This window comes from Charadrius vociferus, unplaced genomic scaffold, assembly GCF_000708025.1.
Source record: "Charadrius vociferus isolate BGI_N301 unplaced genomic scaffold, ASM70802v2 scaffold858, whole genome shotgun sequence".
Lineage (NCBI taxonomy): Eukaryota > Metazoa > Chordata > Aves > Charadriiformes > Charadriidae > Charadrius > Charadrius vociferus.
Window position 1 is genome coordinate 469,767 of NW_009649724.1, and position 14,713 is coordinate 484,479.

A 14,713-nucleotide genomic window follows, 5' to 3' on the forward strand; every position below is an offset into this window, starting at 1 on the left:
CCTACATCGAATACAAGTCATGAAACTACATAGACTACAACCCTACATCAAGTCATTAGACGGACAGAAATTTTTCTTGCAAAACTGTTCAATGTGCAATTGTTTATTGAAACAATAGACACGTTTCCACTATTGTACTGTTAATGGTATAAATGATGAAAACTGCAAAAATTAATGAATTTGTAAAGTCACTCGACGGGCAATTTGGAAACACACACACACAAAAAAAGAAAGCTGGGAATTGTACTGTTTGCAAAAAATTTATAACTGCTTCCCTATACATATAGCTATACCGCAGGGTTTGGATTCAGGACCTCCCGCGCCAGCACTGAGTTTCACATGTAAGCTAAGGGGAGAGTTAACTGTTACGCTTCTGACCTGTACCTGAACTGACAGGCGTGCTCCAAACAGCAACTGTAGCCACATCTAGAAAAGGCCTATTTTCTGTCATTCCCTAGAGCCAGGCAGCATTTTATTTTCTATTCTTTTACCATAAACCAACACAGACTGAAAAAAGCCAAGCTTTACATAGATACATATACCTATTTGAATATACGTTTACATATATACATATTTTATACACACACGCAAGCAAAAATAAAGGCGTCTATTTTATAATCCTAAGAAAAATGTTCAATTTGACAGCATTCATCTTTCAAACTCATTTGGCATAAATTATGATCCATAATTCCTATCTTATCGTGTCAGGCAGTCCTTTGAACTGAACCTAATGATGAGGCGAGCCAAGTACTTCCATCATGTTTAATGCAGTTTCCAAAAAATCTTTATTTACACAGCTAAATATTTTATGGGCCAAAGATTCAGGGCTACTTGAAATGATGAATTCATCCCTCCGAGGGGTTTTGTTCACAGATAAGAAGTTTGTCTAGGCTTGAGGCACATAATGAAAGGGAAGATTTAGTCATTCCCTTTCTTTTACGGGCTGCCCCCATCCTTCCATTGCTCATTCACAAATCCCTCAGTGCCTCCGTAGGCAGACAACTCGTAGGTGGATCTGAGGGAGAGGCTGCTGTTAGCATTTTCTGCAGCAACACGCAGCAGAGCAAGCTCCCTCTTACAGAGAGAGGTCAGCTCTGCCAATGGCAGGGTTTGAACCGCTGCTTGTTATGGCAAAGGGAGAGCCGATGAAAACAGGGAAACTCAGTCCTAAGCAGCAGCCAGAGGGGCCAACTGTCTATGAATTAGACATTGCTTCTGGAGAACAATCCTTTTCTCTCAACTACGTGTATAGCTAGATGGATAGATATATGGATATTAAAGCGGACAATTAAGAAGTCATGGGAAATTACAGTCTTCCCACCATGGAAATAATGTAGTATGTTCAATCTACACTCTGTTAGTACAGCATATCCTTTTCTGTTTGCCCAAATCTGACATTAGAAACATACATCTTATACATACGTAGGAAGAAATATTCAGCTAGACAGCGTTGATGTTGGTATAAGCACAGATGAATAGATAGGTGAATGCGTGTGTGTGCCATCATAGCACATTTGTGAAAGAGATTAACTTCACAGTTTACCACAAATACAGCATAATGGATGCATAAAAAAAACCAAGGTCAGGTTGGATGAGGCTTTGAGCAGCCTGGTCTAGTGTAAGGTGTCCCTGCCCATGGCAGGGGGGTGGAATGAGGTGATCTTTAAGGTCTCTTCCAACTCTAACCATTCTGTCATTCTCTACATCTCCTGAACAGGCTCTCTGGCCCCAAGGGTTCAGACTCAGCCTTGCTTTGAACGTGTGAGGAGGAGAGGAGGCTGCCGGCAGCGGTCTCTGTGCTGTACGTGCCCGAAGGGGCAGCACCGAGGCTTGAAGGCCACAGCCCCTGCAGCCCAGGCTGGCCGCGATGGAGACTGGGGACCCTGCACGGTCATGGTGCACAAAGGCACTCCTCTCCCCTGCCCCAGCACAGCGCCCTGCACGTCGGCTGGTCTCTGCTCTGGACTCCAACACCCCAAAGTTTGCATACCTTTTTAGTGATAAAGTATAACGCAGGTGCAGATGAAGAAATATCTCAAAATAGTTCACCCCCGTCCCTTGCTCTTGTGCTGTTTGCATTAACTTTCCCGCGTGGCAGTTCATTACCCCACTCGCTACGGCACCATCGGCAGCCACACACACGCTCCTTCTTTAAACTGGACTAGAATAAGCAAGCTGAGCACTAACAGAGGACAAGTTTCTGTGTGGTGCTTCTGAGACTGAAGGTTCTCTTTATGGTTAATGCATCATTCCCCATTACAGTCATTTCCTCTGAAGTAAATGGGATTTTGCCATTATACTTTATTGATATATATTTCCTAGGTGAATTGACATTGCCCCGTTGCCTTTTTTTTTCCTGCCCTGAAATTGCAGGAAGCCAAAAATCCTTCAACAGTAATGAGTTAAGTTCTGTAACATGCAGAGCTGTGTGCTCTCCCCATTAAGCGGGCTGGGGTTAAAATGGGCACCATTTACACATTAATGTGTATTCCAGGGCAGCAACATGGGTTCTGCTGTAATGTTTCAGACTAAGGGGTCAACTGTTGAGCTGGGACGCTTCCTAGCAATATTTTGATACTGTTTAACCAGTGATTGAGTAGAGGAAGACTATCCTTGTGACCTGACACTGAAGAGTGTTGCAAGGAGGCCTTTGAGGTTGAAGAATCAAAAAAATCTGAATCTTTGGGGTGGCTTAAATACCTGCAGTGCTTTTGTAGGTCGCTGTTAGGATCTTCTCTGCCCTTTCCTAAACTATCCATCTCCAGACCTGCAGTTGGACGTAGCATCTCCCTTACTCTCTGTTCAAAATCACTATTATGCGTTGTTGTGCGTTGTGAAATCAACTCCCTGTACTTCATCTCAGAGGCAGCAGAATTTTAGAGATGGAGGAACTGGGTGGCTCGAGGAATGAGTAATGCTACACAAAGCTTTTCACCTCCTATCTGAATCCAGCTGCAATTTTTGCGTGACAAGAAATGATTACTGTGTGATGCTAGTTTGGTAGATTCTGAAAAATAATGTATTTTATGGCTTTTTTTCTTTCTTTTCTGGTGTATCTGAGTCACAAAACCACTTCTTACTACTAGCGACGATACTACAGCCAACACTTGCTACCCAGCATGAGTAAATCTGAGCACCTAAGCCATAGCTAGTCACCTAATTAAGTGACCTGATTTTCTCCGGAGCAGAATATGTCTTCCAGCTCCCACTGCACTCAGCAGTTGGGAAAATCAGGCCACTTTTGTAAGTGGCCAAACATAGCTGTGACTAGTTTTGAGTACTCAACTTTCAAAAAGTTGATCTTGACAGGGCCTGGGGGAGCTGGACCACCTGGAGGATAGGTCCTCTCCAGGTTCTGGCTGGTGGCTACAGAGGAGGGTGTTTGGGAGGGATGCAGCGCATGACTAACCAGGGGCTACCAGTCATCAGCACCATTCCCAGCACTAAATTAAAAAAGGAAAAAAAAAAAAAAGCCTATCAGCTTCAGGTCCTGTGATAAAAATATACCTTGGCTTTTGTTTGTTTTATGCAGTATTTCCTCCTCACACTGAAAATTAAATTGAAAAGAGAGTTTATTGTCCCCATGGAAGAGACAGGCACCTTTTGAAATCACTCATGAACAAAAGCGTGTGGGGCCCAGCCTAATGTTTTCTAATGCCCTTTGGGGTCCTGGGAGCACAAAGGCAGCGGAGAAGGAGCTGCAGTCAATTCCAGCAGAGCTCTATTGTGCGATTTGTTCCAAGGAAACATCAATTCATTAAGGGAACAAGTCAACAAGGGTGGGTGGCAGAACCGTCTGTCCTGCTAGATTGTGCATGACTCCTTCAGAGATCTGCGCTGGGGTCTGGAGGGAGTAAATAACGAGCGCGAGCCACCTTGTCTGCCCTCACTTTGCAACAGGAGAAATTGCTCATTTCAAAGCCAGAGCTTTACTGGGAGGGAGGTTTTAATTCACTGCCTCGGCTGCGACACAGACAGACACACTTCAGCGGCAAGATGTATGGTTAGGAGAGTCGCATTTTAGTCGCTTTTTAAAGAGCGTAAACAACCCAGGCAAGAGGGGAGGTGAACTGAGCAAAGGCAACGTAACAGAAACGGACAATGAAATGAGGATCAGGAATATCCACGGCCAGCCATTGCTCTGCGCAAGGAGCAGCCTCCCTGAAAGGTTCCCAGCCTGTGCAAGGGGAGAGCTTTCTGCGCTTTGCTCTCGCCTGAGCTACTTTTCAAAGCAAAGCAGTGGCTGTTTTGCATAGCGCACCTGAGCCCGACTAGGGAAAGGTCAGCACGATAGAACAGACCAAGCTACGATGTTGAACGTGCAAGATACATCCTTCCAGAAGGCAGGTGCTTGGACCAGCGCTCTGCTGATCTCAAATGAATGCTGGCAGATAAGGGCAGCAAAAGGCTTCAGGAGGAAGTATTTTCATAATCACACATTTGCAACACAGCCCTTTTTTGCAGCATTATCTTTCTGCCTTCCTCTTACTCTCAAAATGAACAAAAATATGTATATTCAAGGGGTGGGGAAGCCAAGGGCAGAGCTGAAACACAGCTGAGTCAACAACACATGTCTACGAGCTGGTGGGTAATGTTGCATATTCCCACATGGTTATCAGAGCGCTTTCGAAAGTCAGCACTTCAGACAGAAAGGGCGACAGAAGCGCAGTAAACATCCTACACAGCACTATGGGCAGAAACAAGAAATGCCGGAGGGTCCCAGCTGCCCTTAATCCTAGCGCCCTGGAGCTATAGCCCTTTTCCCTCACGTGGACCCGCTTCCTATAACCAACCGGCAGCACCTTCTCACAGCAGATAACACAGGGTGCGTAGTACATTGATCTTGTACCTTTGGTCAGACACATTCCCTCTAGCTTAAAGATGTCAGCAGGTCTTTTGCAGTATTATCAAGCTGTAACGTACCACGTTTAGTAAGATTAGGTTACGGCTTGGGGCCGGCCAGCATAAACTGGAAGTTTTCCTGTCCTCAGTCAGATTTTCTGTCGCTAACAGCAGGCAGCTCTGAGACACGGCGTACAACCCACAGAGCAAAAGGGAGTCAGCTGCTTTGGCTAAATTACCAACAGGAGAATACAACTGGCTGTCGCCTTTCCCCATCCCTGGGCTGTACCCCTGCTCGTCCTTCGCATGCCGAATGGCAGCCAGCCGGGATTTGCCTTCGGTGGGAGCTGCGCTGATGCCTGAGTGCATTCCCGGCTGTCTAACACTGGGAAAGACACCTTTCTCTACCAGCAGGGTCTGTAGGATGTAGATCCTTTTCCGGAACTGCCCGTCTGTAGCATCCCTTCCCCTTCCCTGGGTCCAGCTCCCTGGAGACCCCATCTTCCCCTACTGCAAAGGCTTCTTGCTCTCCAGACCTTCCTCCACCCACACCCTTTTGCACGAGTGCGTGCTGGTTAATGAGATTAAACCACCATCCCGTTCATTTTGGCCTCCTTCCTAACAGATCTGTAGCACTTGTTTGAGAGCAATACTGCCCTTCTTCCCTTAAGTAGGAAGCACTGAAATCACCTATTCACAGGGAATTTGCCTCCTGACATCCAACTGAGGGCCTGACTTCTGCCCCACAACCCCCTAATGTTTCTATCCTTTTCTGCCTCCTTCATTCAGAATTTTGGCTAAATATTTATGCCATTTGGATTCTGTGTGAATTCCTCATGTTGGCAGTCTCTAGTGTTACAAAGCTGAGCTGATCCACAGCTGCGTTTCAATGCTGATGTCCAGCGTTTGGAAAACACTATCACATGTCTACAAGTTAAACAGCACTGTGCTGGTTTGTTCTGCAACTGGGAAACTTGCTGAACAGAAGACTTGGGTCTTCCTAGCTGGAGTGAAAAGGGATTTATGGCCATCCTGAAAGGAAATAAACAAAAGAGCACTTTCAATGTAGCAAGGACTGAAGGGAGCTAGCAAATTTTGGCAGGTTATTGTAACCTGAAAAATCTCTGGTTTGTGCCCCCTGGTGGCTGTTGAATTTTTCTTGTCCTCGGTGCTATTCCAACGTCTGCGCGTCCAGACCCAAACTTTTTTGATTTTCATGCTGAGTAAATGACCAGCAAAGAGGTCATTAAATGCCAACAGACGGTGCTTCACCAGCCAGGAAAGCACCAGGCCGAGCAGGGGAAACCCAGAGGTCCCTATCTCACGCTTTGAACAGGCTGCATGGCTTTGCCCCTCAAACAATTTGACAGGCAGCACAGCCAAAAGAAAGACCCAGGGCTGAGGGAATCAGTGTGGAAAGCATATCCTGAAGGTTTCCAAGCACAGCGTTACAGCCCATCCCCAGCAAGGACCCAAAGTTCAAGCAATAGATGTGACTACAGCCATATAATGCAGCATCCCTGAAATACTCTTTTTATTTTGTTCTCTCTTCAGACAAAAAGCACTGGCATCGACAGGTGGAAGAAGTGTTCAAGCAGCATGCGACTGGTTGGTATGAAGTAATAAATGTTAAAAAGAGTGAAATAAATTAGTGAATTTAATGTCTCTCAGTGTCTGAATTTAATGTTTTTAGCCATTAGAATGCGGAATGTTTGAACAGGGGCATTATCTGAAAAGCACTAGCAGAATTAGTGAGACATTATTTAAGTGCTGTAAATATGCAATCCAGAAACAAGCTTTGTCTGAGAGCATTTGTGATCTCGAGTAATAGCAAAAGACAGTGACAGAAAGGAACCACTACTCTCTCTAACCTAGCACCTAAACAGAAGGCTGAGAGCTGCGTTTTCAAAGATATTGAGCAATTTAGTGCTCTCCTCCCTGTGTTTTGTACACCGAAAGTCAGAAAGGCAGAAGCAGTGACCCAGGTTAGATCTTCAGAGCCTCAGTCTGAAACTAAAAACCAATTTTCTGTATTACTTAGTAGTGGTAATGGGCTGCAAGTGAGACAGTGCACCTCTCTGCCTGACCTGCCAGAGCTGATTGTTCCCATAAAGGGAGAACGAAAGGGAGTGAGGACAGGGGAAGCTAATGTTGCTGAAAAAATACATGTCTTTATCTGTCAATCTAACAGTTGTTTCTCCCTCTCAGGCTGTTCTCCCACGTGGGTGACCCTTTCCTTGATGACACCCTGCCCCGGGAGTACGTCCTCTACCTGCGCCCCACCGGCCCCCTGGCTCAGAAGCTGTCTGAGTTCTGGCAGCAGTCGAAGCAGATCTGTGGGAAGAACAAAGCTCACAACATTTTCCCACATATCACCCTTTGCCAGTTCTTTATTAAAAAATTTCCCTTGCCTTTATGCATGCATTCATGAGCAGCCCTTGCCAGCTCCAGGCTGGAGATGTTACTCATTTCATTTAGTCCCTGCAGAAGGGGTTGTGCTCGAGAGTTCGGGGGGGTTATTACCAGAACCGCCCGATGCCTGGGCTTGTTGAAGACGTAATTGGTTTTTAAGTGGGTTGTTTTCAGGGAAGAGCAGCAGCAGAAGACCAAATTCTCATAATCTGAAGTGATGGTTAATATGAGAATAGACAGGGGGGGTGAGGTTAGGAAGGTTACTTGGGGATAGCTGATCCTGCTTTGAGGACAAGGGAGGAGCAGATGATTTCTAAACATCCCTTTTTCTATGACCCTGCGCTTTTTCTCACTGCATTGTAGCAAAGGTAGACCATTCACGTGCACCCACCCAAGCCTTTCCTTTCTCTGCCGAGCGCACCAGAGAGCTCGGCGCAGGCGGAAGGAATGCTTCTGCACTGAGAAATGCTTGTCCCGTTTCCTTTGGCAGTGTGAGGACAGCAAGGTCGATGCTCTCACTGAAGCTCTGCAGGCCACTGTGATGCGGTGGAAATGCAAATTCCCTGCCCCTCTGCCTTTGGAGCTCTACACATCCTCAAACTTCATTGGGCTTTTTGTCAAGGAAGAAAGTGCTGAGGTCCTCAAGAAGTTTGCTGCAGACTTCGCTGCAGAGGCTGCTTCTAAAGCAGGTGAGTGACTATGCTGGCAGCTACAAAGAGTTCACGACTTGGTGTTTCAAAAACCAAAGTTTTGACGGTATGGAGAAATGAAGCTCATGAAGCCAAAACCTGATTTTTAAAAGCGGCCTGAAGGCTAAGAGCCCAAGAAGAACACCCCATCAGGTGCTTTGGGTTTCAGTGCTTTTTCAGTTGAAAGATCACCTCTCGCTTAGTCTCAAGTGTTATCTCCTGAAAGGGAAGTTGACATTTGGTGGTTCCTTAACCTTTCAGATAGACGCTCTATCTGCAAGACTGAGCATTTCCTGCTCCACTCACTACCTCAAGCCACTGTCACAAAACTTTCCTCAGCCATGTAAAAGCTGTGTATGATTTTTCACTGCACTTCTGAGATGCAAACAGGGCTCTGTGAGAAGACCTCAAGTACCCTGGCAGCCTCGGAGGGAACCTTTTCAAATAGCCCTATCTCAGTACCGACACAGCTGGCTCCATTGCCTGGTCCTCTGCTGCTCCGGGAGGAGGGAACCTGTCAGGAGCTGGGAGGGGAAATAATCAGAGCACCCCGTGCTCCGATGGTCTCTGCTGCTGATCAGGCTCTCCGGGTGTCCTCCAATTACCTCCAAGCTTGGAAGTCAGAACAGCATCAGAGCACTATAATAGCTCACTGACTAATCCTCCCACCCTTCGCCGCTGTAGCGCTCAGCCTGGACTAGTCACAACACAACCGGTTTAGTCCTTCATTATCACAGGCTTACCCTGGAGTTTAAGTGCATCAAGATACGGCAGCTCTTGAGTCCCTGTGGTGTTTCCATGCTAGACAGGCACCCCATAACACCATGAAGAACAGCTACAAGTCTCTGCCCCTAGTTCAGAGGAAGAGATACAGACATGACGTAGGTTCATCGCACCTCTGAAATGCACTGCTTTCACCTGACAGTGACCTAGAACTTTTCTTCCCTTTAGAAGACGGAGGAAATGGCTGTTACCTTTACAAATGCACATTTTGGAAGGCAGCAACAAGCTCAGAGACGTTAGGCGGGTCCAAGGACTGCTGCAGCCATGTGAGACCGGTACAAGTGTTCCCCTGCACAGCATAGACGTACCCTCCAAACCAACACAGTCAGAAGGGGCAGGTCTTACCCCAAAAAAACCCTGGCCCAGAATAAAGAAGCATCAGTCAATGGCTCCCAGCAAGCTTCTGCCCCTGTGACTGCTCCAATTCAGACCAAATTGCTTCTTTCTTAGAGGAAGCGCATTGCTGCATTGCAGTCCACAGCTTGGTCAGGTTATCACGTTAAAGTCTCTGGAGATTTTTCAGAGATCCAGAGCATATTTTTTCTTGCTGATCAAAAAAAAGATGGATGAGCTTGCAAAGCTACCCCTGGCTGGCACTTGGAGCCAAGTCTCTGAATAGCTGCAATTTTGACTGAATAATCAGTCAAATTTAATTGCAATTTTTGGTTGAATAAGCAAGAATAAATTATATGCAAACAATGTATCCTATGATTTCCACATCTACTGGAAGAGTCCCAATATTGCACATACTTTCACCTTACTACTTCCTGGAATCTTTTCCAAATACAGGTCCTTTTTCTGCAGGATCATTTTGAATCATTATCATATCAATGTCTGTTTCCACAATTCTGGAATACCTCATCCTCAGTGGGCAAACTGGTAATCCAACTAATGTCCAGGGAAAAGATTTACTCAACTCACATGAACCTGTAAATACCATGGATTTGTAATTGCTACTGTAGGAGAGGAAACAGAGGAGGGAGGGTAAAAATTACGATTTTTAACTTGCTAATTTTGGAGAGCTCCTCGTCTGCTAATGATAGAAAGGCCACCCCTTTCCTGGAAAAGTGTCTTTTTTTGACAGAAGACCCAGTGGGTTCGAAATTACAATAATTGTTATCACACCATCCAGAAACCCATTGTTTTCTGAATGCAAATGAGTTCTGGCAGTTTCGCAAGGATGCCTTGCCTACCACCATGGTGTGACTCAGGACTGAATCAGACCACAAGTCTTCTATAATTTGATCCAAGGTGCAACATATATAGGGAACTCACGTTTGACTTCCCCTAAGCCTTTTCAGAAACTGGCCTACACTTTGTTCCACTTAAGCTATCTTTAAAAGGTCTGCTCCCAGCTCCTGTTCAGAGGTGATAGGCGCTCTTACACCTTCAAAAAGCTGCTAATCTCGACAGTCACTTGTTGTTAACGGACATCTTCTCATTGCAGATGTTCACGTGGAACCCCACAAGAAGCAGCTCCACGTGACGCTGGCCTATCACTTCCAGACCAGCCACCTGCCCACGCTGGAGAAGTTAGCGCATAACATCGATGTCAAGCTGGGCTGCGACTGGGTCGCCGCGATATTCTCCCGAGACATACGCTTCGTTAATCATGAGGTAAATTTATGGAGCTTGTTTCAGGCCAAAAATTCAAAAAAAAGAGGACCTAGCAGAGCTGCAGGCTGTTTTAGCTGCATCTGCAGCTCAAGAGTGCTCACAAGCAGCGAGCTGAATGAGGACACCCATGTCACCTGCTGAAAGTTGTACAGATACGCAGCACAGACTATACAGACATTAAGGAATTTGCCTCAGGTCCCACAAGGACACCAAGAACATAGACCTTCCCCATCCCTCCAGTCATCTTAACCAACAGACCATCTTGCCTTTCTTTGCTTTTTACTCATACTGTGTAGGCTTGCTATTTCACCCACCTCATTTCTTGTGTCTTGCAGGGACAATGTCCTGCTGGATTAATTAATTCTAACAACAACTCTCCTGTTAGCTCAACATAAGCTGGTCTGATCTCTCAGGAACCAGGCCAGTACAATAACCTGGCTGCTATCTATTTCTTCTGTATAGGCTTGACATTATTATTAATCAGAGCATTTACTTTCATCACATAAGAAACGTTTATCCTCATGGCCTATATACTTCAGTTACTCTTATGGATTCTGTAACTGCAGTATATAAGTGTCTTAACATAGTTTTCTTAATAATGTTGTTTTCCAACACAATATACAGAAAAAAAAATTTCTATTTTGTAGGTTGGGATCTTGAGCATAGAGAAACCACACATAAGATTGATCTGACCTCCCTGTAAATATCCCCAAGTTAGACCTCTAAGTCTGAGCCGGTCTGTGGCTCCCTCTGGTCTAAGGCTCAGTGCAGAGAAACAGGCACCTCCAGAAAGTGAGTCATCTGACCCATCTGAGATGTCTATCTCAGGACGAGATGAATCAACTTCTGGAGGAGGGAAACCCCAAAAGGTGCCTGCTCAGGCAGTGAACTAGACTCCTGAGATGGAGGTGATTAATCCCACCAAAGTGCATTGTCCAGAATCAGACACACAGAACTTGTGGCGGAGTGGGAAAAAGTTATTTTAGTCCAACACATAACACACCACAGAATAAACAGATGCCAAAGCTGAAGCCTCTCGTGCATGGCGCTCTGACCAGGCCATGCTTCCCATGCGTGACAGCCTCCTTTCCTATCCAAAGAGTCATCTTGTCCTTTAGAAGCTTCAAGTAGTCAACACTATCACTGATTGCAAAGGGAGTCACTGATGAAAACCAGCTCACATCTTTGCATATCTAACTTCAGGCAGCCATGTGTGAAAGTTTTGGCCTTGTGGTATCAGGTGACAGTGAGTAGTTTCCTATCTTCCTTTGAAGATACCACAAATAGTCTAGGAGGATTAGCGAGCAAACAGGCTGACACCATCAGGAGATCAGAGCTGCTCAACAGATTATGTTTTTTCTTTGCGTGATGCCATTGCAGAACTTGGGCTTGGCCGGGGACAATAACATGTTTGTTCTCCTTTTAAATGGGGGACTACTGTGGCCAGTTCCAAGGAGAGTTACTGATGGACACTTAATACTTGTGGATTCATGCTCCAGTGAAGAGAAGATTACAGAATTATACTCACTGATCTTTCCCCCACCTTTTAACTTAATACTGTTCATGTTCAAAATACAAAGAAAACAATCTGGCCACATCCCAGTATTTCCCACCCCCTGTTTTTTCCTGTGCATTCTCACGAACAGTTTTGAGAGCAGGGCGTCACAGAGTCAAACCTGTTAGCCCTCCAACAGTGTCTCTGCCTTGTCTTCAAAAGCAACAGCAACAGGGAGAATTGTTCTTTCAGATCAAGCACAAGTAGGTAAACCAAAAATGGTCACTAATCACTAGAGCTGTGTAAATTCCAGGTCCCAATAAGAATTGTTTCCATTTTTAAGAGTGCTTAGATTTAAGCACATGGTCACGTTTTTGCTCACTCTCAAAAACCATTCCCCCTCTCCCCGCTGGTTATCAGACATAACTGGAATCAAAGAGGGAAGAAGAGGTAAATACCTAGAAAAGCTTTCCAACAGCAAAGAGTGGGAAGTGGCAGGAATTCCCTGAAGGTAAAGCTTTCCTGGATAAAGCACAAAGTGACGCATTCCAAGGAGAGCCATTCACCTTGCTAAGGTTATAGGTCCAGTATGGGAGTGCTCCTGCCCTGTTCTGCTAAAGGTTCCCTTCCATTAACAATCCTTTCATTCATTTGTGCTTTTCTTTCTCCCCCAGACTCTGCAAGTGATCTATCCTTACACCCCCCAGAATGATGATGAACTGGAGCTGGTCCCAGGGGATTTTATTTTCATGTCCCCAGTGGAACAAACCAGTACAAGCGAGGGCTGGATTTATGGCATTTCCCTTGCAACTGGCTGTTCTGGGCTACTGCCTGAAAATTACATCACGAAGGCGGATGAATGTGGGACCTGGGTGTTTCATGGGTAGGTAAAGCTACTCAGTCCAGTTTCCATCGCTGTAAAAAGGGGGCTCAGCAGCTGGGATTTCACCTGGGTAAGTGAAGAGTTTCCCAGGGCTGCTGAGAAGGTCGCTCAGGGGAAACGTACTGGCACACAAAGCCCCATCGCATAAGCAAAGGAAGAACAGATGCTATCCCTGTGCATGGGATTAGAGGACGATGTGATTTATTTAGCTAAGATGTTACAGCAACTATTACTCATAGGATCGCTGCTGCTGGTTAACGGAGGGGAGCAGATGGCCGCTGTAGAGCCACTGCTGTGTAGACATGTCTGTGGTGGGACTAGGATCAGGAAGGTTTAAATTTGAGCACTATTTTGGCAAGCGAGATCTTCTGTGCATAATTCCCTGGGGAAAAGGACTTGGGATCAGCAATGTTTCTTAAGATACTTACTTAGATTTTCAGAAGAGGTTAGCTGCCTGCCTGCCATTGGCTTCAATGAGAATATAGACCTCACCTTCTGAAAAAGGTTATGCTTTATGCCTCTTGATTTTGATGGGAATTAGTCAAACAGCAATAAAAAACTAGTGCTTGATGGGTCTGGGCACTCCTGCAAGGCTGTCTGCTTTTTTAAGTACCCAAACACCTTTGACAAATCTGGAGCATTGGGAGCAGTTTGTATGTAGGAGCACAAGGTGGGGGGAGAGGCACGTTCCTGTCTGCTGCCTCTCTGCTGAGCACCGTGCAGGTACAGAAGTTTGGTTATGGTCTCACCAGCCAGCAGGTTAGGTACAAAGGGGAGGGATGGGGATACAGAATAAAACACAGACAGTTCATATTTCAAATTTCAGTGGGCAAACATGACTTGTGGGGAGAGAGGCTGAGCTGAAAGGGAAAGCATTTGGTAACCCACGTCAGCACAGGGCAGCCAGAGGAACTGATCTAACTTGGCACTTAATAGAAACCGATCCAACAACTCCTCAAAAAGAGCAAAATGCAGGAAACAAAAGGAGCAAAAAAGGGCAAGCAGTCTTTTTCTTTGCCTGTGACGTTTCAGGCTTAACACATGCAACGTGGTGAATGACAGATGGAGAGCAGGCACAGGGCAATCATAATTTGCAGGGTGGCTTCCAGATGTGACTGCCACCGACCACTGCCCTCCTGTAAACCAGGCCTGGCTCAGCCCTGAGTCCTCCCCAACCCAGAAGTCTCTCAGGCAGAGACAAGCATATCAAGAAATCACTCATTTACCCTTCTTATCACAACCATCTATTCTTTTTTGACTGCCCTCTGAGAAATGAACACCACTAATAAAGGGCTTTCATCCATATGTTAGCCCAAAAAACCAAACCTATCTATACCAAGTCTACCACCATCAAACTTCAGCTCACCTTTCATTACGAGGAAAGAAACAACCTCCAGTAACCAGGGTTTAAAGAAATTAAAATCAGGACACATGGGCAAAGTCCATCAGAGAGTATGTATGAAGATGAGACTTCATCTAGACTCCCCCAATCTCCGATCCAGCAAGAACATCCTTTCTTCCTCTAAAATTTGCCAGCCAAAATGGTCTCCAGTCCACATACACTGCAGCAGCCTGCTACTGTGAATTCTGCTTTTTTTCCTTACAGTGCCCGGAAGAGTTTTGAGGCCTAGGGACTATCATGGGAAAGAATTACTATTGCAGCAGCAACTAAAAGGAAAGCCAAATGTTTTTAACTCCAGCACCTCTGCCTCCAGACAAGCAAAGAAAGGAAATGCCCCTTCCCTGATTACCGCTAAAGACTATAAATCATCAATTGGAGCATGCAATGTGGACCATTTATCAAAAACATTATTACATACCCGGAAACAGTCTCATTTTACACAACGGCTTCCTGCAGGGAATATTATGTTACAGAATGTCATTCGGTCAAAACAATATAGCAAGCTAAGGACAACCTAAGCCCCGCTGCCGCCTAGGCCACAGTATTCATGGCAGGATCCTTGTGGTGAGAGCAGAACGGCGCACAAATCT

The 14,713-nt window shown here is 45.7% G+C and overlaps 1 protein-coding gene across 1 annotated transcript in view; it reads left to right on the forward strand.

Annotated features, from left to right (window-relative positions):
• The window catches only part of UBASH3B (ubiquitin associated and SH3 domain containing B), a 29,242-nt gene that overhangs the window by 540 nt on the left and 13,989 nt on the right, over nt 1–14,713 (forward strand). Inside the window, exons 2-6 of the mRNA XM_009890816.1 lie at nt 6,358–6,450; nt 7,051–7,236; nt 7,744–7,943; nt 10,174–10,343; nt 12,513–12,721. Of these exons, the coding sequence (XP_009889118.1) occupies nt 6,358–6,450; nt 7,051–7,236; nt 7,744–7,943; nt 10,174–10,343; nt 12,513–12,721 (858 nt within the window). The remainder of the gene's footprint in view (nt 1–6,357; nt 6,451–7,050; nt 7,237–7,743; nt 7,944–10,173; nt 10,344–12,512; nt 12,722–14,713) is intronic.